Genomic DNA, 25,209 nt, shown 5'->3' with positions numbered 1-25,209 from the left:
AATCGAAACGCAAAATGTACAGTCGCGGAATGAAAAGGTTCGTCACCTTAGTGTCGGTTTTCGCTTGCACTAGGTACTGTAAGAGTCAAACCTGCCAACATAACAGCGCAAGAAACAGTGCTGCTAACATTTAAATAAATATGACGTTTGCTAACGAATGAGGTTTTGCTTGTTTAATTTTCTATCCCATGCAATGTTACAAAATCTACTTTTTTTTATTTAATAGAAATAATAATGGCAGGTTGAACCAACAAGAAGGTTTTATTTATCAATCATAATAATCTTGACAAGATAAATCGTCAAACAACTTTGATCTGAATAATTTTGAACTTTACTGACGAACAGTTAAAGATTATTTTCTCTAACTCGAGATTATTCTGTAACATAGTTTCAAAAGGTAGGGGAGACCGGGGATAGTTGACTAATTTTTTACTAAATCATACATATTTTTTGTGTTTTCATCCATACAGACAAATAAATCGCATTAATGGATAGAAGAACTATTAAACTAATAAAAAACAACAAAACATAGTTCATTATTAAATATCATCATCATATTTAAATGCATTTTATAGAACATCAACTCTTAGTCAATCTACCCCTGTTCCAGGGTAGATTGACTATATGCCCGGGGTAAGTAGACCTACGTATCAATAAGCAAGAAATTATGAGAAGAGTCAAGTAATAAAACACTATTTTCAATTTAATTGAATTCTTTATTCAAAAACAATTATAATTAGGTACAGACATCTTTAATAAGTCTTTAAAAAAACTATCAACTCTTAGTATTTAAACTTTTTAAACTAAAATCTTCTTCAGTCTCATTTTAAATCACATATCAATCTTTGTATACAGGGTGTCCCAGATGGGTGAATCAAACTGATAGGGGAGGTAGCTCTACTAATGTACTATCGCTAAATAATATGAAAAAAAAATAAAGCGCATAAGGACACAAAAAATTTTTTTTTTAATGTGAAAATAAATCAGCTTTGCCTAAGTATTTGGCTATAATTGCTGCGTTTGGAGTTTATTTGTACTTTTTTATAAATTGTACATGATCGCTTCGTTTATCTGTAAACAAACTTTCGAAAATAATGACTAGATTTCGAGTTGAGAGCACTTTACTATAAAAAAAATCCGAACTCAAATTTTTTTTTTTCATTTTTTTTTTGGCATAGTACATTAGTAGAGCTACTTCCCCTAGAAGTTTGATTCACCCATTCTGTGACACCCTGTATAGTATAGTACTTTTACGTTTCCAAGTATTTCTTCTATTATCTAAACGTGGCGCCGCTTTAGGAAAGGGTCTTATTTCTTCATCGTTCAGTCGTTCGTTTTTATGTAGATCCTCATCGTGCTGTAGCAATAAAAAGAATGTATGTATTAAGAATCGAATAAATAGATAATTTGAAAGATATTTTAAACTCAAAATGTTATTGGGGTTGGTTGGTTCAACCAGCCCCGAAAGAAATTAGTCTACCAACCCCAAACGACATTTTAAGTTTCGATGGCATGGATAACCTACACACTGCCACCTAATAAAGAAATAACACAAGAAATAATATCAATATGGACTCATAAAACACTCTGACTAATAGGCAAACGGTTAACATAAAATGTGTAGGTACCAAATCAAAAAATATGCAACAAGAAAATATTACTTACATGATATGAAAACAAATCACGGGTCACTACTCGAAAACGGCGTGTGCCGGCGACGCGGCGCTACCGACGAATGAGCGGGGGGCGGAAAGTGATGCGCGGCTGCGCTGGGATGACGCAATACTCAAACCGTTGGCGAGTTTTTGGCGGTTAGTCTACCTACCCCTATAATGCAACCATCCCCGGTCTCCCCTAATATGTGCTCGCGATTCGTTGAAGGAATCAATTTGAAAACTGACGAACCTTTTCATTCCGTGACTGTACAAAAGTGTTGTGATTGTTTCCAAGAAATTGATAAAATACGTTTTTGCTAATTAAAGAATTTAAATAATCCTTTGTAGGTATTTTTTGTTGTCTTGTGATTTCCTTTACCTAAGTCCTTTGTTTTATTATTATTAGTTACCTACTAATACCTACATAAGAAAAAAATATATCTCGTCTCGAAGTTTATATAAATCTAGAATAAATAGATAAATAATCAGACAAATAAATGTAGAAAAATAGATAATTAGCAACTTGTGTATCTATGTATTTAAATTATGTTAACAATTTTATAATGCCTATGCTATAGTCAAACCTCGAAGCTCAGGCGCTCCTAGGTTTGACTAGTCAATCCTCAGGTTTGACTTGAAGTCTTAGTCAAAGCCCAAACATTTCGGCCTTTGACTAAAGAATGTTAGTCAAACCTAGGAGAAACTAATATGATCAGTCAAACGTCGAAACTCAATTTAATGAAATCGGGGTTTGACTAGTCAAACCTCAATTAAGACTTTAACTATAATGTACTTCATTCTGATATCGAAGTTATTGCATAGGCTTTACTACACAGCTATCTCTTTAGGTGAAGGTACCAGTAACTAAACTTATTTACTGCGGTTGTTTGTCAGTGTTTCTAGACCGATCTTGAAATTACTATTTTTAGGGTTCTGTACCTTAAAAAGTTAAGGGGAAAAACGGGACCCTATTACTATGACTTCGCTGTTTGTCTGTCAACACCACTCATGAACCATTCCCAAAATATTTAGTTTTATATTCACTTTAAGAATAAGTAAATGTTTAAGGGGGGCTCCTATACAACAATAAAAGAGTCGTACGGAGCTCTTCGTGCGTGAATCTGACTCGAACTTGGTCGGTTTTCTATAATTGCTGCCGGCCTCTGTAACGCCGCGTTTACTTTTGACCGAGTCTATCAGTCGCTTCTAGGATTGACTAGGCAAAGCCCGAAACAGATTATTTTCATTTCGACGTTTGACTGAACATGTTAGGAACTCCTAGGTTTGACTTAGTCAAAGGCCGAAATAGTAATTTATTTCGGGGTTGGCCCGAAAGCCTTGGTCAAACCTAGGATAGACCAGTCATTCCGCGAAGAGACTGCATATCGACCTTTGACTATGACACCTATACTTATTTAAAATGACGTACTCAGATCACTAATTCAGCCGCCGAACTACTTTGAGTACCGAGTGTACCATCTGCGCTATAAATTCTTTATAGAAAAACAAAGGAGCGGAGCGGGCCGACATGCGACACAGCCTCCCCGTGCGAACGCTAGTGAAAGACTGAGCTCCCGCATTCGAGCGGCCCACGTGTGGAAATTACAGGGTATTTTGAATGTATGACACGTATTACATGATTTTTGAAAAAATTTTTTGATTTTTTCTTGTTTGGGTCATCCATTTCGGAGGAGTAGGGATTCAAAGAGAGGTCTATTTTGCAGTTTTGCCTCACCTAGCCTTAAGTGGTTTTATATTATAATGTAAGTTTTTTGGCATTCAATAAATGGACTTCAAAGAGTAAACTATGTTCTAATTGAACCTCTTACACGACCCTCAAACACCAACACATTACATGGCGACCCATGATTACCCACACTTCATGATGCACCAACATTCTTACCTATGTTGGGAGCATGCGCTGACAATCTTTCAGCTTTTATATTATAGTGTAAGTCTAGTTCACTAGCTCTTAGTCTAATAACTTCATCATCGATATATCTTATACTTTGGGGCTAGCTGGCGCTGTGTGAAATTGTCCAATGATTTATTATTATTATATCCGACTTCGACTCCTCTTCGCTACTGCTAACTTGATTCGCCGCAGGGCATACCTATCTAAACTATTGCATTTTCTGCTATCCAGCTAGGTTGTCTTAAGTCTAGATGTTTGACGTGCCACCGTTAACATCCTATCTCCTGGGATTGTATACGTCGGAATAAGCCGATTTGTTAGTTTGAGCTTCAATTCTGCAGCTCATGTAACATTTGTGTAAGTATTAACTGGCAAAGTGTTTTGATATTATTAGATGGTACCTATATGTAACCTATTTTAAAATTTAAAATACTTGTCAAAATCATTTGATTATTATAAAGCGATCCAAATGAAACAATACAGGTAGGTAGGCATCGGTCTAGTTTTGATGTCGTCTGGTGTATTTTGTTGCAGGTCTAGAAGTCATAGTTTGACCGTCCTTCGTACAAACTTGGTCTTCGCCAGACGGATTTTTATGGATGTGCGTTCCCTTCGAGAGGCCACTGTGGAAAACGAAGGTTTCGTATGCATAAAGATTTAGCAGAACCTCTAAAATAATTGTAGCCAGTCAGCTATGTCAAATACCAAATTACTGAATCTGACCAAATAAGATTATTTTGATGAATGGTAATATTTAGGAGGTAAATCGTAGGGCTACATACTAAAATAAGAGCTCTGCATAGTTACTGCAAATAAAGAAAATCCAATCAGACGATGGGCCCTCAGTTCTCAAGTGCTCAAAATTTACTTTAATGCTACAAATTGCAAATTAAGACTAAGTTTCTTTGGAAAGGTTTTAATTTTCGCAGAAGTAGCCACAATGCTACCCTGAGAGTACAGGGTTAATAATAATCCACTAGTACAGAATAAAAGCTCTAGTAAAGTGAGCTTAAATACGACTAGATCGATAATGGCTTGGCGGTCATAAATTTACAGGAAGGTGGTACATCTTCAAACACGACTCCAGCTTCTTTCCCGAATTCTTCGTATGGAATCTCGAAGACTGTTTCCCATCCATCACGGGCCGCTGCCTTCTGAGAGCCTGCTGACGTCATCCAGGCTCCAGTGAGAGGTATTCCAAGGTTATGGCATATCTGGCGCCTGAAAAATTAAGAGTTGAATCACATGATGTTCAGAATAACGTAATTAGGTATGAATCGGATTATAGAAAGCGTTCATGTGAGACCTTTTGAAGTAATTTCCATACGATTATATTATTTACGATAGTATGGTTTACCTACTTGTAGGGTAAACCGACAGTCATTGGACGCTGTCAGTTATTGGACAAAACAACCCTTGAATTTTCTTAAAATGAATATTCCTTCAAAAAAACGCCCTTTTATCTCCATCAGTCGTAATCTCTCAGTTGTTGAAATAGAAAAGCTATTTTTAACTCAGTAAATAACTGTCCAATAACTTTGTTAAGTGTCCAATGACTGGCAGTTTACCCTATATGGTATAGTATCGAAGTTCAATGTTGATTAGAACTGAAAAAAGCTTTCAGTAAAAGGGCGTAGCAGGATAGTCTTGGAAAAAGTGCCCCCAAAGCCTGAAGCTCGAAACTGTGGTCAAACGATACTTTGTATGAAGATAGTATATTGTGAAAAATTTCACCCCCCCATCACCCCCCAGGGAGCCATGCCACCCATCTATACCTAAAACTGTTTTATTTTTTTTCTTCAAAACTATGTAACTGACGAATTTAAATTTTTGCACAGGTGTAGTTGTGCCTCATAGTAATAATATAAAAAAACAACAGCTCTATTACTACCTTTCATGATGGAAAAAAAATAAAAATTAAAAATTGTAACACCCTGTATAATGATTTCCTTTGGTAGTACAATCACAGTTTTTTTTCAAATGAGTGCCAACTTTCAACCTACGTAATCCCAAAGTTTTGTCTATCCAGCTAAGGTGCAACATAGTCAACTCTTAGGCCATATTTGAACAAGAATCTTGTTTATTTTTCTTAACTTAAAAGTTATATATAATGGTGTTTTTATTAATATGCGTTATTTTGTGTAATTCGGGTGCAGTCCTGTTGTCCCCCCCTGGCTAGGGAAGACATCAGGACTGGATTTTTAATCAATGATTTGATTTGATTTAATGAATTATGCAGTTTTAGCATCCTACTTACTAATATTACTCGTATAAATGCGGAAGTTTGTGAGTATGGATGTTTGATACTCTTTCACGTAAATACTACTAAACGGATTTTTACCACATAAGTGTAGTAAAAATAAGTGTACTATAAATAGTACTAGATATTGTTTATACAGGGTGTTAGGTAAATGGGTATATGAGCCGACACTAGCCCATGTTAACATAGGCATATAAATGGTATGGTGAAGTCAGAAATTTGATATCATGATTTTAATTTTCATACAAAATAAATTTTACAAAATCCGATTTGTATGAAAATGTAAATAGTTAAAATGAAGATATCAATTTTCTGACTTCACCATACCATTTATATGACCATGTTAACATGGGCTAGTGTCGGCTCATATACCCATTTACCTAACACCCTGTATAGCCTGACCAGGAACATAAAAACCCTCGCCATGTTGCGGAAAACTAATGGTACTAATTTATTTTAATGGCAACAGTAAATGAAAACTTCATTGACATGTCACCTTGCAAAGTGTCAAAGTGTAAACAAACTTTATTTTAAATGTGTGCAATTGATTTTGTGAATTAAATTGCTAAAAACTTTTTATAGTCGTAAAAGAAAAGTGGTTCACAATGTGTTAAAAATTTGTCGAAGAGAAATACTAAGGGTTCGGACAATATTTTTATTGAATAATGTTTCCGACAAAGGTTGTCAAATTGACTGACATGTTTATCATATAGTACAGTCCACTATGAAAATTAACTGTGGTTTGTTTTAACAACCTATTTTAAAGTTTTTTGTCACTTTGTAAGTATTGAATTTTATGGAATTGGGAAAGAAGTACCTACCGAGTTTGAAGCGTTCATGAGCCGACATTGCAGTTGAATATTCAAGTTCTGAATTTGATTATTGACGAATAATAAAATAAATCCTACTAGCTCGATTGATGGTTTCATTTCATTTATTTAAACCAGGTTACCTATATAATCTTTTTTCGTTAATTTATGAAAATATCAAATTAGCCCGTAATCCTAAAATTAAAGTTAGCCTATTAATTTAACACAGGTACGACTGTACTCAGTGTTGCACTATCAAATGCAATTGACGCGCCTCTATGCCAGGGTTTTTATGTTCCTGGTCGTGCTATACATGAGAATAGCAATACTAAGCTTTTTCCCACGGCTTTGTCTGCGTAAAATTTTGTCTGTCATAGAAAAAAATATAGAGTTTCAAAGACCGGGATAAAAACTGTCCAATGTCCTTTCCCAGGACTTAAAACTATCTCTTTACCAAATATCAAAATCGGTTCAATGGTTTAGGGTGAATTCGTAACAGACAGACAGGTAAAGTTACTTTCGCATTTATACTCGTAATATTTAAGTAGTAGGGATATAATTCATAACAATCTGTTATAAGAAAGTAAAGCAGATTTTGGAACAGTCATAAATAGTACCCGATACCAACAACTTGTATTTTTTCGCTTAATTATTATTTGCCATACGTTTAGGTATTCAGTTTGGTAATATGGCATTCAGTCAGGTACTCCAGTACTTCTTAAATGTTATAAAAATAAAATGTTTGCCAAATTGCTCAAATCATTGATTAAAAATCCAGTCCTGTTGTCTTCCCTAGCCAGGGTGGGACAACAGGACTGCACCCGAATTACACAAAATAACGCATATTAATAAAAACACCACTGAATAAAACTTTAAAGTTAAGAAAAATAAACAAGATTCTTGTTCAAATATGGCCTAAGAGTTTTTTTAATTTAAAACTAGCGGCCGCCCGCGACTTCGTACGCGTGGATCCCGTTTTACCCCCTTCATCTATGTTACGCGGTTAAGATTTTTTCATACAAATGTTTTATCCCGCTAACTCCCGTTCCCGTGAGAATTTTGCAATATCCTGTTGTAACTAAGCTTTAAGTTTACTAAGGTACCTGCATGCCAAATTTCAAGCGTCTAATTTAAGCGGTTTAGATTTTTCATACAAAAGGATTTTCCCGCTAATTCCCGTTCCCATGGGAATTCCTAAGTATACTATAACCTACCCAGGAGTATGAAGAACAATTGTACCAAGTTTCGTTAAAATCTGTCGAGTAGTTTTTGTTTCTATAAGGAACATACAGACATACAGACAGACAGACAGACAGACAGACAGACAGACAGACAAAAATTTTACTGATTGCATTTTTGGCATCAGTATCGATCACTAATCACCCCCTGATAGTTATTTTGAAAATATATTTCATGTACAGAATTGACCTCTCTACAGATTTATTATAAGTATAGATTAATTAAACTATGTTCCACCTTAGCTAGATAGACAAAACTTTGGGATTACGTAGGTTGAAAGTTGGCACTCATTTGAAAATAAAAACCGTGATTGTCATTATACAGGGTGTTACAATTTTTATTTTTTATTTTTTTCCATCATGGAAGGTAGTCATAGAGCTGTTGTTTTTTTATATTATTACTATGAGACACAACTATACCTGTGCAAAAATTTAAATTCGTCAGTTACATAGTTTTGGAGAAAAAAAATAAAACAGTTTTAGGTATAGATGGGTGGCGTGGCTCCCTGGGGGGTGTTAGGGGGGTGAAATTTTGCACAATATACTATCTTTATACGAAGTATCGTTTGACCACAGTTTCGAGCTTCAGGCTTTGGGGGCACTTTTTCCAAGACTATCCTGCTACGCCCTTTATGAGAGAGAACCAAAATCAGTAATTAATACAATACTCGTAGAAACGCGAGCGCCTGTGTCAAAACACGTGAATGAAATTTTATGAATTTTTTTGTTTCATTTACAAAATTATATGAACCTAGTATGAAAATTACTAGTTTTTGAGCCTAGTTTTTGTGAAAATCTAATTGGTGTTTGTAAGCATTACCTGACATTGAAGAACATTTGAGCAATTCCAAGACCTCTATATTTTGGATTTATTACCACTCCTCTGTCATCAAGGAAACTGTCGAGATTCAGATCCTTCATCACGTCGTATTTTGAAAAAAGTATATCTATTATTGCAAACATAGCTGCCACCTCCTTAGTTTTTGTCTGTAAGAAAAAAAATGTAGAGGATTAGACTCATAAAGATTTTTTCACATGGATTGAGTTAGACTCTGCAGACCACAGACGTCCCTCGTTCAGTCGGCTGGTAGTTTGATCAGGCTATAGTTTTCACGAGGAATTAAACGATACCAAATCGATGTAATTTCATGTTCATACACTGATTTACTCCCGGACAAACTAACGGCGGACAAAAAAAATATACCTAGTCTACGAGGAGTCTTAGGGAGCTAATAATATTTCCATGCATTTGAGTATACTTTGAGAAACATATTTTTATATAATGTAAGTAACAGTTCTAAAAACACACATCTTATCTGTTTTATCAGCATTATCACTATTCAATGTCCACGGAAAATCCTCTGTCATTTCGTAGAGATCATTTTGTAAAAAGTTTACAATCACAATAGAATCTTCAATCCTTCAGACAACAGTGTACCTACCATGAGTTTACGTTAAGTGTACTCGCTAGCGAGTACGTCAAAAATCTCTATGAAGATTTTGTTTCTTGAAAGTAGCCGCTAGGGGCGCTGCACAATATGTCATACAATTAATGTCATTTTTTTACGCAGTCGCTAGCGAGCACATCTAACGTAAACTCATGGTAAGCACACAGGTATAATGCAATGGATAAAATAGTAAATCTACGCTGTTAGGATTGTTAGGTATGTCATGGAGATAATTTGTGATTGTAATTGTAATCTTCAATCCTTGAGATAAGAGGCATAATGCAATGAAAAAAATATAGTTTTTTTAAACTTAATTAAAAAACCTTTTTATCCGTGAAATTCATATCTTCTTCAGGGTCATCTTTCTTTGCGACTGTTGTTATAGACGCTCCAATAATTTCTCCAACAACTTCAGGATCTTCATCTAAACAACATATAATTATTATTAAGTTGTGTGGACTTTTAGCAATGTCAGTAGACATTTCTGTGACGAATAATTCTCTTGATTCCGCCAGAGCTTCTTCACTTTTATGTATACCTGTAATTGAAATAACGATTTTAAGTCGTGCTGAAAAAACGTGATGTAGAGAAGCATTAAAAAGCTAGGCTATAAAGTAGTGATATACACACGGCCACACTGTTAGCTATCCATTTCAGTTTTTGCTCTCGCTCTCATCAAATGGTGATTCTTTGCGATAAAACGAGATGACATGACCGGCAATGAGTAGTTAACACTGTGCCGATAGTACAATAAAACTATTTTGATGGACTGATGGAGAGAAAAATCATAACATACCATAACGTCACTACGTAGTTTTTTTATTTGGAGCCGTTTTCTTAATACTAGATACCTACCTAATTAATCTCGATATTTAAATAGCTCCAAGGAACTTCTTAAAAGGAAGAACCTGTTAGCAGACAATTTAATGTTTTACGTTTTAGGGTATAAGTTATTAGCAAAACGATATCTTAGTTAATATGTTTTTTACTGTCCCGTGTGCGTATTACACGCATTATAATAAATACTTGTATGAAAAGGACACGTCTTGCAGATGTCACGTATGCGGGGCAATCCCGCGCCCGTGATGAAATTCGCACAGTATTATAAACACCCTCAATGTAATTAGTTTAACATTATATTAATAATGTATAATAGTAATAATCTTTTTTAATGTTACACCAATTATGGTGTAACATTAAAAAAGATTATTACTATCTACTATAGGACAGCTAAACTTTCAAAAGAAGAGGTTAAGAGGAAAACTTCATTGCTTAAAATTAATCATTGCGAAACAATTATTTTTTGTAGTGACTAATCTTACCGGTTGTAATTATTATGTAATATCCAGCTCGCAAGTCACGTTTTGTGTCAACAATTTAACTATAAGTTAATGAGCACGACATACGAGTATTTTTATTCATTGATATAAATAAATATTGAAAGTGTTATAATTTAGCTTTCAATGTTTCTTTGGAGTTTTAAGTATTTTTTCATCACTTTTTCACCTTGCCTCCTTAATTTCATAAATGGGTTCATGAAAAATTATATAGGAGGGCGTTTTATATTAATTTCGCTTCACATTAGATGTTTGTTAATAATGAAAAAAATACCTGCTGCTTTGTGGGATGTCTCTTCCGTAACGAAATATTTCAAAAAGATATCGTTAAGATCGTCCAAACGATCACTCGGCATGTCCTGAATACGTAATTTTAATTCACCATCTTTACTTTTCACTGTGAATTTTCGCCAAACTCGCGGTGTTTGTGACATTTTAGCGACAAGTCAACACATTCACTCCAGTTCACTGTTGATTGTGAACTGTGTGTCATGGCCATTGGCAGTTTTATTGTTACGCACGATTCAAGGTGCAGACCAGAGCACATTAGATTACACATTTTTGTTGCAAAATAGCCTGTATCACGATGAGATAAGACGTCACTGTGTTAAGCTTTCAGTGCCGTCGTTCGTACTATTAAGGTTCATCAGTCAGCTGTTCAAGCCTTTTTCCTGTTTAGCGCTGTGCAAAAATAATTAACAAATGAACTTCGGATGGAATTAGATAAATATTTCCTTTTATGGTATAAAATTGCTTATCAATGATTGCGACTTCAAATGTTGTGTAAGTACTTACATGCAGTGGAGACTAAATGACCTAATGATGAAAATGAATTAATCGTTAATAATCAAAATAGGTAAACCGTCGATCTGGTGAAGGTCGCGGGAAGTGCCTGGATGCGGGCAGCGTAGGACCGGTCGCTGTCGAAATCCTTGGGGGAGGCCTATGTCCAGTAGTGGACGTCATTTGTCTGAAATGAACAAACGAACCAATCAAAATAGGTACATAACTGTTTTGTAGTTGCGTGTACTATTAATGAAACTATACTTAATACTCAATAGCTTATTGCTTCCATAATGTTTAGAAAAGGTGTTATTGGTAAGGTAAGATACAATTATGGACCCTGTCGGGCACTGCATTTATGGGCTAAGTAATCGTTGTCATTTCACTGTAAAATAATCTTTAAAAAAAATACAGTACGAGAATCCTAAAAAAAATTCGAGTTTACATAACAAAAGGCGTGAAAACGGCGTTGGTCACGGAGACGTCAGAAATATTGCTTCTCAAAATGTTCCGATTCTGCAATACCAATACAGTAAACAGCGTGCAGCGTGTCAGACAAGTTTGTTGTATAATCGCACCTATTTCAATGTAATAAGATGCTTTGATGTGTTGCTGTCTGTATAGAAGGCCTTGCTGTGTAAGGGCTGTTATGAATGCCAAAAAGTATTTTTCGAGAACAAAGGGAACGTTGTTCAATACACTAAGGTCGAATAAAGATCACAAATATTTCGTAAAGCCTTGCAGAAGCGTCTTCAATATTTTGCATGCGCGTCAATATTTGAAGACATATCGTTACATTGTTGCGGTTTTGCAAATTGTGTAAGAAAGCTTTAGGAAAAGAGGTGTCTCAGAATAGAGACTCTTTTGATAGAGAATGCTATGCAGAGGCGTATTCCCGAAATTGGCACGTTACAATAATTTTGGTAAATTATGGGGCACCCTGTATGTAATCTACTAAAAAAAAACATTGAATCGAGCTGTTGTGAGAATTATTTTTGCATCAATGCTGTTCACTTTAACCAATGACATAAACCGTTGTAAGTATTTGTTTTGGGGAATGCCCGAACGCACAAAACCGAAACCGTTCAGGTGTTTTACTTTGATGGAGATAGCTCGTAGAGACGATGGCCGTTACGGCAGGAAAGTTCTCGAGTGGCGACCACGGGCTGGAAGACGTAGCGTGGGCAGGCCTCCTACTAGGTGGACCGACGATCTGGTAAAGGTCGCGGGAAGAGCCTAGATGCGGGCAGCGCAGGACCGTTCATTATGGAAAACCTTGGGGGAGGCCTTTGTCCAGCAGTGGATGTCATTTGGCTGAAACGAACGAACTTTGATGGAATTTTTAGAGCTGACTCAGTCGAAATTAAATTTTTCCTACAGATGGACAACAACAAGTCAATTTGCCGTAGCAAGAGTATTTGTACAATATTTTTTATAATACCTAAACATACTGGGTGTCCATTACCGAAGTATGGAATAAACAGGACTGATGCCCGTGATGACCGTGGTAACACTTAACAGGAATTTTGTTATACATATAGGGGTCACTTAAAAATTAGGGATTGATGGTGAAAACGGGCAGAAATCTAGTGCTCAAATACAACAACTTTCCTAGAGAAACAATATCCAAATTCTCAAAATAAAAAAATTGACGTCCCTATACTAATAGGCTGATTGGTGATAATTATTTGTATGGAAAAGTTTTTTTTTAAGATTTGAAGAACCTTCTTTTGGAGAAAATTGTTGCATTTGAGCAGTAGAATCAATTTTCTTGTTTGATCCGTACATAAACGAACACCCTGTATACAAAGTATTGTAAACTGATTCTCTTTGAAGTCTAAGTTGATGTGTGCTTTTATTTTAATGAAGTCTACCGACGTCTTGCTAATTAAAAGTATTCTTTAGAAACCGAAAACAATAGCTCTATTGTTCTTCCATTCGATCCGAGCCACTTATCGTTGTTTTGGAGCATGCCTTGTTGCTGGTTTATATCCTTATTTTATTAATAATATTAATAAAAATTAATATCATGCACATTTTATTTATTCAGTGAGCAAAGAAGTGAAATCTTTTCATGGAATCATAGTGTGCATTTTAGACATTTTTATGCATTAATGACCTAAATGTAGAAAATAGCTATTTTATGTTTTTTTTTTGTTTCGGGTTACACTTGTTTCGGATCGTTTTTTATGTTGAGTACATTTAGAAATAAAAATTGGCCAAGTGCGTGTCGTGCCACGCGCAGTGTAGGGTTCCACAGTTGTCCGTCGTCACCAAAATATATTTCAGAAGCAAGCAATTACTTCATTTAAAGTCACTTGTCATATTTTCTTCTAAGGAATTTTTATGAGGTATGAAATTTTATAATACACTAGCTGTGCCCGCGACTTCGTACGCGTGAAAACCCGTTTTCGCAACATTTTTTATTGTTGCTCTGCTCCTATTGATCGTAGCGTGATGTTGTATAGCCTATAGCCTTTCTCGATAAAAGGGCTATCTAACACTGAAAGAATTTTTCAAATCCAACAAGTAGTTCCGGAGATTAGCGCGTTCAAGTAAACAAACTCTTCAGCTTTATAATATTAGTATATGTAGATGAGTTAAACGACTATTACTCTTAAACTAAGTGACCCATCTTAACCGTTATAGTTTTCCTTGAAAGTTCATGAAAAGCAGTATAATTACGAATTTTTCCAGATTTTTCAAGCCAAAAGTTTAGTTTTTAGAGGAGGGGGGGAGGGGGGACGTGGGGAAAGTTGGGATGTTTTTTTTTTCGTTTTCTACCCCATCGTGTGGGGTATCGTTTTTTGTCGTCCTTTTAAGTTCAAACGCCGGTTGATGCTTTTGACAGTATTTATTGTATAACTTGTACAACAGTATTACTCATCAGTATTACACAATTACATTTCAGCAGAGTAATCCGTTCGACACGATAGTTCACCAACGACTGCCCGCCATTATTCACAAAATGCTAACGTGGTTTTCGCTACGGTGTGATCGGAAACGGAAACCCCGGTGCATTTTGATATAAATTATTTATTATTATAACAATGTTCTAAAAATATTGTAATTAATCATTATTTTAAATAAAATTGATATTAACATTTTACTGTTTTGATTTTAATTTATACAACACTACAAATCACAACATGAGATCACAAACCGGAAGTGCAGTGTAAAATTATCGTAATGAGACAATTAAATGGACTCTGAAAGTTATTACTTAGAAAACATTAATAATATTATTAGACAGTCTAACTAAAGTATATTATAATTATGTATATACCTAACAGCTCGGCCATCCTGTAATGCGCGAGTCCCATCGCGTTACTCAAGAAGAAATAAACAATTAAAAAAAAATACACTAGAACGATGAACACATGAAGTAATCATAATTCGATTTTACACAATTGAAATCTATGTGAAACATTATATTCCTTATTTTACTATCCATCCATTCCATAAAGTTTTGTATAATATTATAACTATAGATAACTATAATATAACTATACTATACTGTGATACATTCATATTAATGAGGTTTACAATTTCATGCGTACTTAAAAAATATATATCTGCCTCTTTACATATAAAAGTGTACAATGTATAAATACTTATTATCTTTTTCTGTATTAATAATCGTATCATTTGAATAATTTATTTCATTAGTTAGCAAATTATTAGCTATGCGTGTGGTATCAGATATTTAACTTTTATCATTTCATTATACATATTCTACAATTGCTATCATTATCTATACTATTATTGTCATCATCGTCATCATCCTCATCACTTGTACGACTGTCAAAATTTCGATCAAAACTCATCCAAGGTTGAATTTTGTCAAAGGTCGCTACGCCCTCATAACCACGAATCCATCATGCCCAAGAACTTTAGTAATGCGATAAGGCCCTTAGTATTTGACAACCAACTTCTACGACTGTCCATCATGCGGTACTTGCCTTTCTATTCGAACGAGATCGCCTATTTCATATTTCCTACTGGGTTTCCTATGTGCTTTGTGTAAGGTGTTTCAACGCGTTTATTTACTTCCTCTCTGACCGATTTCAGTTCATCTGGAGATATGACGTTAATAGTATCCTCTATGACCCTAGGATCTATGATTTATGATATACACGGAATTTTTGTAACGATGCAACAACCGCGAGTGTTTCAAATTAAAATGAGTGGTATTTTTGCTCTTCCGAGGTCGTTTTTTGGCTGAAGTAGGATATAGGTTGTAAAATACCGTTGCTATTACGCTGAAGGAGGATACCAGCGAAGCCATTTTTGCCGGCATCTGTATGGAGCTGAGTCACAAGCTTAGGATCATACAAGGCAAGTAATGATCGTTCTGATAGAAGATCTTTTATGATTTGAAATGATTGTTCCTGAGATTCCCCCCACACCCATCCTATATCCTTCTTCAACAAGTTAATAACCCCGAAAGATCTAAGAATTGAAGCAGTTCGTCTTGATTCGATGGTCTTAGGAAAATTGGAGACTGATTCACTCTTTTTGGAACCCCGGACGTATTCCATTTGCGTTAACTTCTAAACCAAGTAAGTCAATCTTTACGAAGAAAAAGTTGCATTTGTTCAATTTTAACGTAAGCCCGCCATCTCTTGATAAATCAAGAAACTCTCGAAGTCGCGTCAACCCTTCATCAAAGCTTTTACATGGTATAAGTATGTCGTTCATCTAGACTAGAGCATACTTGAGGTAGTAACCCGACGAGGTCCAAAGATATGAAAAGAGTATTACCCGCATTTAAGTCCAACTGATACTCGATACTCTCTCTTTTTTTTTTTTTTTTTTACTAGAACGATTGAGATACCGCTATCTACCATTTCTTGAACCCTATTCCGAACTAGTGACCTTTCAGAATGGGACATACTGGCCAATAAAGGACTGGTCTTGAGTCTTCGAGTTCATTTTTTTTTTTTTTTTTTTTTTAACATTAGTGTAACCTAAGTCCTGGACGCTACTCGAAAAGCTGTCTCCATATTCCACTAAAGTTGTCTGAAGTGTCATACGCTGCTTATTCGTCAAGTTAGGATTACCATGTATGGTATTATCTGATTTTGATTTGCTAAAAATGATTTCTTATTTGGATATCACATGCATTTGAGCTCTGGTCAATAACATCCCATTTTCTATTACGATATCAGAGTTAGAAAGATTATGTTTGAGAAAAGCACATTGATTATTAACAACACTGTAGGTATTCTTCGGGCAACAAAAACATTGTTTATCATCAGGTCCTCGAATTGACCGATCAACATAACATTTTTTTTTTTATTAACCAACGATTCGCAATTAACGGGAATGGCCCGTTATAACGTGTTTATAAGTATGGTAGCAAAATCCCGAGAAACAAGGTGAACGTTTTCAATGTTTCGGATTTTTTTTTTTAATATGATTTTGTCAGGTGTTTTAGTTATGACTATGTTTCTGGTCTTTCTGTGAAAGAGTCACCCAATAACACTGGGTATTTCAACACATAGTCTTCAACTACATAAATCTCTACGACTTCTTTAATATTTTGTACTTCGACCATTGCAGCTAAGAGATCTAATGGTTGAATAAGATTAAAGCCAATACCTCTTAACAATTCATATAAATATAACTTCGTCAGTCATAAGATTGGTGTATAGCAATTTTAGCATCGCATTGACTATCCAAGTCCAAGTGACTTTGCAATATTAAATCGTTAACTTTTACATTCATATTATATTTATTGCTTGCTTAGTAAAACAATCTAATCTAGATGGCAATCTATGCACACTTCAGAAACGTCTTTTTCATTTTTGTCGTTAGTAGTTTCAGTGATTTTATTTCGGTAACGGTTTGCCGCCTGGTGCCCCAGTCTGTCGCAATTTGTACACTTAACAAGATGTTTATCGCACTAAAACTTCGATGTCCTACCTGATTACAATAATTGAAACATCTAATATTAGCATTGTTTCCTGCAAATCCCGAATTGTTTGGCCTTGTATTGCTAGCGTTATTTCTGTCGAATCTGGTTTTTCGAAACGTGTCGTTATTATTATATGCTGTTTTCAGTATTTCCGATTTTGACCGATCTAATGTACTTTAACACTTGTTCGGCTTCAGCAACTGCGCCCCTTGTGCGCCAATTTTGACAGCCCGATCATCTACTCCATGCAACAAACAGTCCGCCACTTGCTGCTCCGTTATTTTACAACGGTTTAGAAGATTTATTTTTACGTAATAGTAGTGTTCTAAAGACTCGCAGTACCGGATCCATTTATTTAACATCTCAGAAAGAAGTTCAGCAAATCTTCACGGCACGGAAAGCATTCTACAAGGTTTTTCTTCCATTCGGATCAAATGTATAAAAGAGTCGGATGACCTTGATACCAAGACTCAGCAACACTACATAATTTTTGGGAGAGAGTAATGAATAATCTCTTTTCGCTCCCATCGTATATCTCCGCGCACTCTTCGACTTTATTTAGGTAAGGTAAAAATGGTTTGTTGCTTAGTTATGGGATCAAAGTCAGGAATTACATTGTCTTTATATGATAATTTAGGTTTTTCCGAGTTTTTTTTTTTTAACGTCTTTCATAAATGACAGTAGTTTATGCAAAAGGCATTATCGCTATGCGAGGTTCTAGAACGTTTGGGCTTTGGATGGATTGGAATGTAAAACACTCACCCGTTGAGGATGATGCCGACGACGCATTGCGATGTCTGCGCCTACACCTATTGCACCGTTCACTTGATCGCCTGTGCCTCCTAATTGGTCTTTTTCTTGTATAATTTCCATCGTCGTTCGATTCTTCGGAAAAATAATCCTCCTCTTCTCCTTCTTTCTTCCCTTAACCCTTGTTCATCATTTAGGAGACTAGCCCTTAACATCGAGCATCGTCCCCTTCTCACCCTTAACATCGGGTATTATAATCTGGCCCTTAACATCGGGCAACACCGAATATTGACCCTTAACATCGGGTATCAATTTCATCCATCTCTCTGGAGACTAGCCCTTAACATCGAGCATCGTCCCCTTCTCACCCTTAACATCGGGTATCAATTTCATCCATCTCTCTGGAGACTAGCCCTTAACATCGAGCATCGTCCCCTTCTCACCCTTAACATCGGGTATCAATTTCATCCATCTCTCTGGAGACTAGCCCTTAACATCGAGCATCGTCCCCTTCTTACCCTTAACATCGGGTATTATAATCCGGCCCTTAACATCGGGCAATCCATTTTCGTTCATTTCATCCATCTCTCTGGAACTTGGAAAAATAAAAAGCTTAGCCTGATTATTAAACCCTTTTCCATAAACTTTAAGCCTATGTTCATATATAAAAAAAAAATCGAAGCAAAACAAATAGGTACCAACATATTATCGTAGTAAGTACTAGTTTATTCATTGCACTATCAATTGTTGTAATTAATGGGTAAGTTTCCAATTTACCTCTCCCAACAAATCCCGAACGTATAAGTAAAACCAATAAGGATAACTGTGAAAGAATCATGAAAATATATCCACAAATACAAAAGTTACAGGGCCCCAAAGCTGCGCATAACAAAGATTCGCGCCATCCCGATCGGTGCAGTCACGACAGTCATGACAGTCATTCGGAGCACAAACAGCAAATCACCCCCGGTCTAGCGCCGTTAACAGATCCAATCTTTTTTTAAAATCTAGCAGTTCTCAATTTCTCAGCCAGGGTCACGCAAGACTCCCTCCTAGCCAAACCGTGCAACCTTCCTTGACATTATCCAAGACCTGACCACATCAAAAAAAAAAGAAGACTTTAACACCACATTGTCACTCTCGACAATGCGTCAGGGGAGGCGAGCATTGTGACTGAAACCTGAACAGGCGGCCCGACGTCGCAACATCGCCCATGTCCATGTTCCACGCGAAAATAATATGGATGCAATTTAAATAATCAATCCCTCAGCCATTTCTTGATGGATTTCAAAAATAACTTCACCGGCCCCCCAGTCCTGGTCCGTATTCCAATCCCATTCAGCGAAATCCAATGCTTTTAACATCACGAAACCTCTCCATTTGAATATTCAATTCAATCTTATAACAGGACAAATAAATAAAGACTTCATATTTAAGCATAATATTTAAGATAGCCTCGCTTCGGTTTCGCATAAAAAAATAACACCAGTAGGTTACAATCCTAGTCATAATAATAGTTACTCTTCCAAGAAACAACCACTAAACGGATTTCGACGAAACCTCACAGCACCACTGTTCACAACCCAGAACAACGTAACAGGCTATAATAATTTACGACGATCCGCGGCAAAATAAACCCCACGCGGGCGAAGCCGCGGGCAAAAGCTAGTGGTATTATACATTGTAGTTTATAATTTGCAAAAAGCAATAATAATGTAAATAATGCAAATTAATAAGCAATAATATTCGATTTACGAAAATAATTTTATCATTGATTCTTCCTTCTACGCTATTCTGAACACTTAAATAATATGCATTAAAATATCAACTAGGTAAAAAAATATAGAATTAGGTTTCATGTAAAAATAAAGTGATGGTATTAAAGAAAAAAAAAGAGAAAAAAAGAAAAAATACACAGTAATAATAAATCAGCTAGTTATTACGCGTTATTGTTCCAATAATAACATTAAATCGGTCTCGTTAATATCATTTTCCAAATCAATTCCACAGAATTCAAGTTCGTCAGCAAGGGTTTTCTTGAATAATATAATTTATCATGTTAGAAAAGCCTTCCAATTAGATTTATAAATATTTTTTTGGTAAAAAGAATCGCTTTACTTACGTTTTGCAGGCGTGTAAGGAAGTTTTGTTTATCCTTATCGTATCCCGCTTCTGAACTTTTGTCGTCCTTTTAAGTTCAAACGCCGGTTGATGCTTTTGACAGTATTTATTGTATAACTTGTACAACAGTATTACTCATCAGTATTACACAATTACATTTCAGCAGAGTAATCCGTTCGACACGATAGTTCACCAACGACTGCCCGCCATTATTCACAAAATGCTAACGTGGTTTTCGCTACGGTGTGATCGGAAGCGGAAACCCCGGTGCATTTTGATATAAATTATTTATTATTATAACAATGTTCTAAAAATATTGTAATTAATCATTATTTTAAATAAAATTGATATTAACATTTTACTGTTTTGATTTTAATTTATACAACACTACAAATCACAACATGAGATCACAAACCGGAAGTGCAGTGTAAAATTATCGTAATGAGACAATTAAATGGACTCTGAAAGTTATTACTTAGAAAACATTAATAATATTATTAGACAGTCTAACTAAAGTATATTATAATTATGTATATACCTAACACGTTGGATAGGTCTTTTAAAATGGCTTAGGGGTTTCTAAGACTATTTTTCCATTTAGGGATCTGTTTGCAAATTATTAAAGTTTAAAGTGCCAATTTTTGTTCGAATAAGGCGCCCCCCCCCCCCCTAAATGCTAAAATGTTGGCATGAAAAATTTGAAAAAAATCCTAATGATACTGCTTTTCATGAACTTTCAAGGAAAAGTACCTATAACGGTTAAGATACATCAGTTAGTTTAAGAGTATTAGTCATTTAACTCATGTATTATACAATTTCATAACTAGTAAAAATTCTTAGAAGAAAAGTACAGAATAAAAGCTGTAGTAAAGTGAGCCCTCGGACTGTAAGCCCCCCGTATGAAGAAAAATTGCAGTAGCGGGAAAGTGAATCTAAATATTATACGTATATAACTCAAAGGTGACTGACTGACTGACTAACATAGTGATCTATCAACGCACAGCCCAAACCACTGGACGGATCGGGCTGAAATTTGGCATGCAGGTAGATGTTATGATGACGTAGGCATCCGCTAAGCAGGGTTTTACGAAACTCCCTTCCTAAGGGGGTAAAACGGGATCCATGCGTACGAAGTCGCGGCGCGGGCGGCCGCTAGTCAATGGATAAAAACATACCGATTAGCTCCAATCGGTATGTTTTTAAAAAGTAAGTAAGAGTTAGTTTCAATCAAAAGATAATGTGCATATTCAGATTCAATATATTAAATATACTTGATATACTTGACTAAAGCTTAAATACGACTAGATCGATAATGGCTTGGCGGTCATAAATTTACAGGAAGGTGGTACATCTTCAAACACGACTCCAGCTTCTTTCCCGAATTCTTTGTATGTAACCTCGAAAACTGTTTCCCATCCATCACGGGCTGCTGCCTTCTGAGAGCCTGCTGACGTCATCCAGGCTCCAGTAAGAGGTACTCCAAGGTCATGGCATATCTGGCGCCTGAAATATTAAGAGTTGAATCACATGATGTTCAGAATAACGTAATTATGAATCGGATTATAGAAGGCATGCATGTGAGACCTTTTGAAGAAATTTCCAGACGATTATTTATTTACGATAATATAGTTTACTTGTAAGTAGGTATATGGTATAGTATCGAAGTGCAATGTTGATTAGAACTGAAAAAAGCTTTCAGTAAAGTTTATGAGAGAAAATCAGTAATTAATACAATACCTACTCGTAGAAACGCGAGCGCCTGTGTCAAAACACGTGAATGAGTTTTTGTGATTTTTTTGTTTCATTTACAAAATTAAATGAACCTAGTTTGAAAATTACTAGTTTTTGAGCCTAGTTTGTGTGAATTTCTTAAAAAGTGAAGAAATCTAATTGGTGTTTGTAAGCATTACCTGACATTGAAGAACATTTGAGCAATTCCAAGACCTCTATATTTTGGATTTATTACAATTCCTCTGTCATCAAGGAAACTGTCGAGATTCAGATCCTTCATAACGTCGTATTTTGAAAAAAGTTTATCCATTATTGCAAACATAGCTGCCACCTCCTTAGTTTTTGTCTGTAAGAAAAAAATTAGAGGATTTGACTCATAAAGATTTTTTCATATGGGTTCAGTTAGCTTCCGCAGACTGCAGACTTTTACTCGGCTGATAGTTTGATCGGGTTCTAATTTGCATGAGGAATTGAACCATACCTAATTGGTGTAAAAAAATATAGTCCACGAGGAGTCTTGAAATCCTTACAACTTTCCTTATATTTTAATGCAGTTTTTGTATACTTTAAGAATTAATTTTTTTATTATGTAAGTAACATTTCTAAAAACACACATTTTATCTCTTTTATCAGCATTATCACTATTCAATGTCTACGAAAAATCCTCTGTCGTTTCGTAGAGATAATGTTGTAATTTACAATTATAATTAGAATCTTCAATCCTTCAGACAACAGTGACAACAGATAATACAATGGATAAAATAGTAAATCTACGTTGCTAAGATTGTTAGGTATTTTAGGAAGATAATTTGTGATTGTAATTGTAATCTTCAATCCTTGAGATAAGAGGCATAATGCAATGAAAAAAATAGTAACTTTAAGATTAAAAAGGTTATAACCGTGAAATTCATATCTTCTTCAGGGTCGTCTTTCTTAGCGACTGTTGTCATAGACGCTCCTATAATTTCTCCAACAGCTTCAGGATCTTCGTCTAAACAACATATTACTAAGTTGTGTGGACTCTTAGCAATGTCAGTAGACATTTCTGTGACGAATTCTCTTGATTCCGCCAAAGCTTCTTCACTTTTATGTATACCTGTAATTGGAATAACGATTTTAAGTCGTGCTGAAAAAACGTGATGTAGAGAAGCATTAAAGAGCTAGGCTATAAAGTAGTGTTGTACAATAAAATTATACCTTGATGGACTGATGGAGAGAAAAATCATCAACATACCATAACGTCACTACTTAGTTTTTTTATTTGGAGCCGTTTTCTGAATACCTAGATATCTGATTAATCTCGATCTATAAATAGCTCCAAGGAACTTCTTAAGGAAGAACCTGTTAGCAGACAATTTAATGTTTTACGTTTTAGGGTATAAGTTATTAGCAAAACGACATCTTAGTTAAATGCCCGTTTTCACAATCAATCCCCAATTTTTAATTGACCTCTATGAAAACAAAATGCCTGTTATGTGTTACCATAGGGGTCACATAAAAATTAGGGATTAATGGTGATAAAGGGGAAAAATGTTTTTTACTGTCCCGCGTGCGTATTACACGCATGGCAATAAATTTATGAAAAGGACACGTCTTGCAAGGGGTTAAGAGGAAAACTTCATAGCTCAAAAGAAATCATTGCGAAACAATTATTTGTAGTGACTAATCTTACCGGTTGTAATTATTAAGTCATATCCAGCTCGCAAGTCACGTTTTGTGTCGACAATAATTTAAGTACAATTAATGAGCACGACATACCTACGAGTACCTATTCCTTGACATAAAAAAATTAGAGTCTTAAGTATTTTTTCATTACTAGTTCGAGTAAATGGGCTCACGAGTGATATGCGTTTTACATTACTTCTTCTTCTTCTTTTATTTTGGCGACGGCTTGGTTTTGAGAACCATGATTTCGCCAATGTCACGTAAACAAAATAAAATTTACAATATTTAATTTTTTAAAAATAAGCGAAATTATTTGTGTGAGTACCTAAAACAAAACAAAAAAGACATCACAGATTGAGACAACACAAATATATACATAATACAGGGGTTTTACATTATTTTCACTTCACTTTCGCAAAAATATAAAAATACCTGCTGTTTTGTGGGACGTCTCTTCCGGAACGAAATATTTCAAAAATATATCGATAAGATCGTCCAAACGTTCACTCGGCATGTCCTGAATACGAAGTTTTAATTCACCATCTTTACTTTTCACTGTAAATTTTCGCCAAACTCGCGGTGTTTGTGACATTTTAGCGACAAGTCAACACATTCACTCCCGTTCACTGATGATTGTGAACTGTGTGTCACGGCCGCTGGCAGTTTTATTATTGCGCACGATTCAAGGTGCAGACCAGAGCACATTAGATTATACATTTTTGTTGCGAAATAGCCTGTATTACAACGAGATAAGACGCACTATGTTAAGCTTTAAGTGCCGTCGTTCGTACTATCAAGGTTCATCAGTCAGCTGTTCAAGCCTTTTTCCTGTTTAGCGCTGTGCGAAAATAATTAACAAATGAACTTCGGATGGAGTTAGATAAATATTTCCTTTTATGGTATAAGATTGCTTATTAATGATTGCGACTTCAAATGTTGTGTAAGTACTTGTAAGTGGAGACTAAATGACCTAATAATGAAAATGAATTAATCGTTAATAATCAAAATAGGTGAACCGTCGATCTGGTGAAGGTCGCGGGAAATGCCTGGATGCGGGCAGCGCAAGACCGGTCGATGTCGAAATCCTTGGGGGAGGCCTTTGTCCAGTAGTGGACGTCATTTGGCTGAAAGTAACGAACGAACCAATCAAAATAGGTAACTGTTTTGTAAATGCGTGTAACTATTAATAAAACTACTCGTAGACAAGTAATCGTGGTCATTTTATTGTAAAATAATCTTTAAAAAAATGTACGAGAATCCTAAAAAAATTTCAAGCTTACATAACAAAAGGCGTGAAAACGGCGCCGTTGGTCACGGAGACGTCAGAAATATTGCTTCTCAAGATGTTCCGATTCTGCAATACCAATACAATAGACAGCGTGTCAGACAATTTTGTTGTATAATCGCACCTATTTCAATGTAATAAGATTCTTTGATGTGCTGTTGTTTGTACCTAAGAAGGCCTTGCTGTGTAAGGGCTGTTATGAATGCCAAAAAGTATTTTTCGAGAACAAAGGGAACGTTGTTCAATACACTAAGGTCGAATAAAGATCACAAATATTTCGTAAAGCCTTACA

General features: G+C 35.5%; 2 protein-coding genes across 2 annotated transcripts; both read right to left on the bottom strand.

Annotated features, from left to right (window-relative positions):
- Positions 1-4,470: 4,470 nt before the first annotated feature.
- LOC135074648 (uncharacterized) lies at positions 4,471-11,164 on the bottom strand. The gene is made up of 4 exons (XM_063969014.1): positions 10,937-11,164; positions 9,649-9,863; positions 8,698-8,864; positions 4,471-4,791 (listed from the first exon to the last, which is right to left on the bottom strand). Exons 1-4 carry the CDS (start codon positions 11,094-11,096, stop codon positions 4,590-4,592), a joined length of 744 nt encoding a protein of 247 aa, XP_063825084.1. The 5' UTR covers positions 11,097-11,164; the 3' UTR covers positions 4,471-4,589.
- Positions 9,649-24,292, bottom strand: LOC135074649 (uncharacterized). The gene is made up of 5 exons (XM_063969015.1): positions 24,065-24,292; positions 22,867-23,063; positions 22,147-22,313; positions 20,238-21,739; positions 9,649-9,749 (listed from the first exon to the last, which is right to left on the bottom strand). The coding sequence occupies exons 1-4, from the start codon at positions 24,222-24,224 to the stop codon at positions 21,538-21,540; spliced, it is 726 nt and encodes a 241-aa protein (XP_063825085.1). The 5' UTR covers positions 24,225-24,292; the 3' UTR covers positions 9,649-9,749; positions 20,238-21,537.
- Positions 24,293-25,209: the final 917 nt, after the last annotated feature.

This window comes from Ostrinia nubilalis, chromosome 9 (genome assembly GCF_963855985.1).
Source record: "Ostrinia nubilalis chromosome 9, ilOstNubi1.1, whole genome shotgun sequence".
In the NCBI taxonomy this organism is placed as follows: domain Eukaryota; kingdom Metazoa; phylum Arthropoda; class Insecta; order Lepidoptera; family Crambidae; genus Ostrinia; species Ostrinia nubilalis.
This window is presented reverse-complemented; position numbering and strand designations above follow the sequence as displayed.

Bases quoted from the DNA above. Each gene is read 5' to 3' on its own strand.
- LOC135074648 (XM_063969014.1), bottom strand. From the start codon at position 11,096: ATGTCACAAACACCGCGAGTTTGGCGAAAATTCACAGTGAAAAGTAAA. The intron at 9,864-10,936 runs GTATTTTTTTCA...TTTCAATTACAG, and splicing joins GACATCCCACAAAGCAGCAG to GTATACATAAAAGTGAAGAA. The intron at 4,792-8,697 runs GTAATGCTTACA...TTAATTTTTCAG, and splicing joins CAAATGTTCTTCAATGTCAG to GCGCCAGATATGCCATAACC.
- LOC135074649 (XM_063969015.1), bottom strand. From the start codon at position 24,224: ATGTCACAAACACCGCGAGTTTGGCGAAAATTTACAGTGAAAAGTAAA. The intron at 23,064-24,064 runs GTATTTTTATAT...TTCCAATTACAG, and splicing joins GACGTCCCACAAAACAGCAG to GTATACATAAAAGTGAAGAA. The intron at 22,314-22,866 runs GTTATAACCTTT...TTTTTCTTACAG, and splicing joins AAGAAGATATGAATTTCACG to ACAAAAACTAAGGAGGTGGC.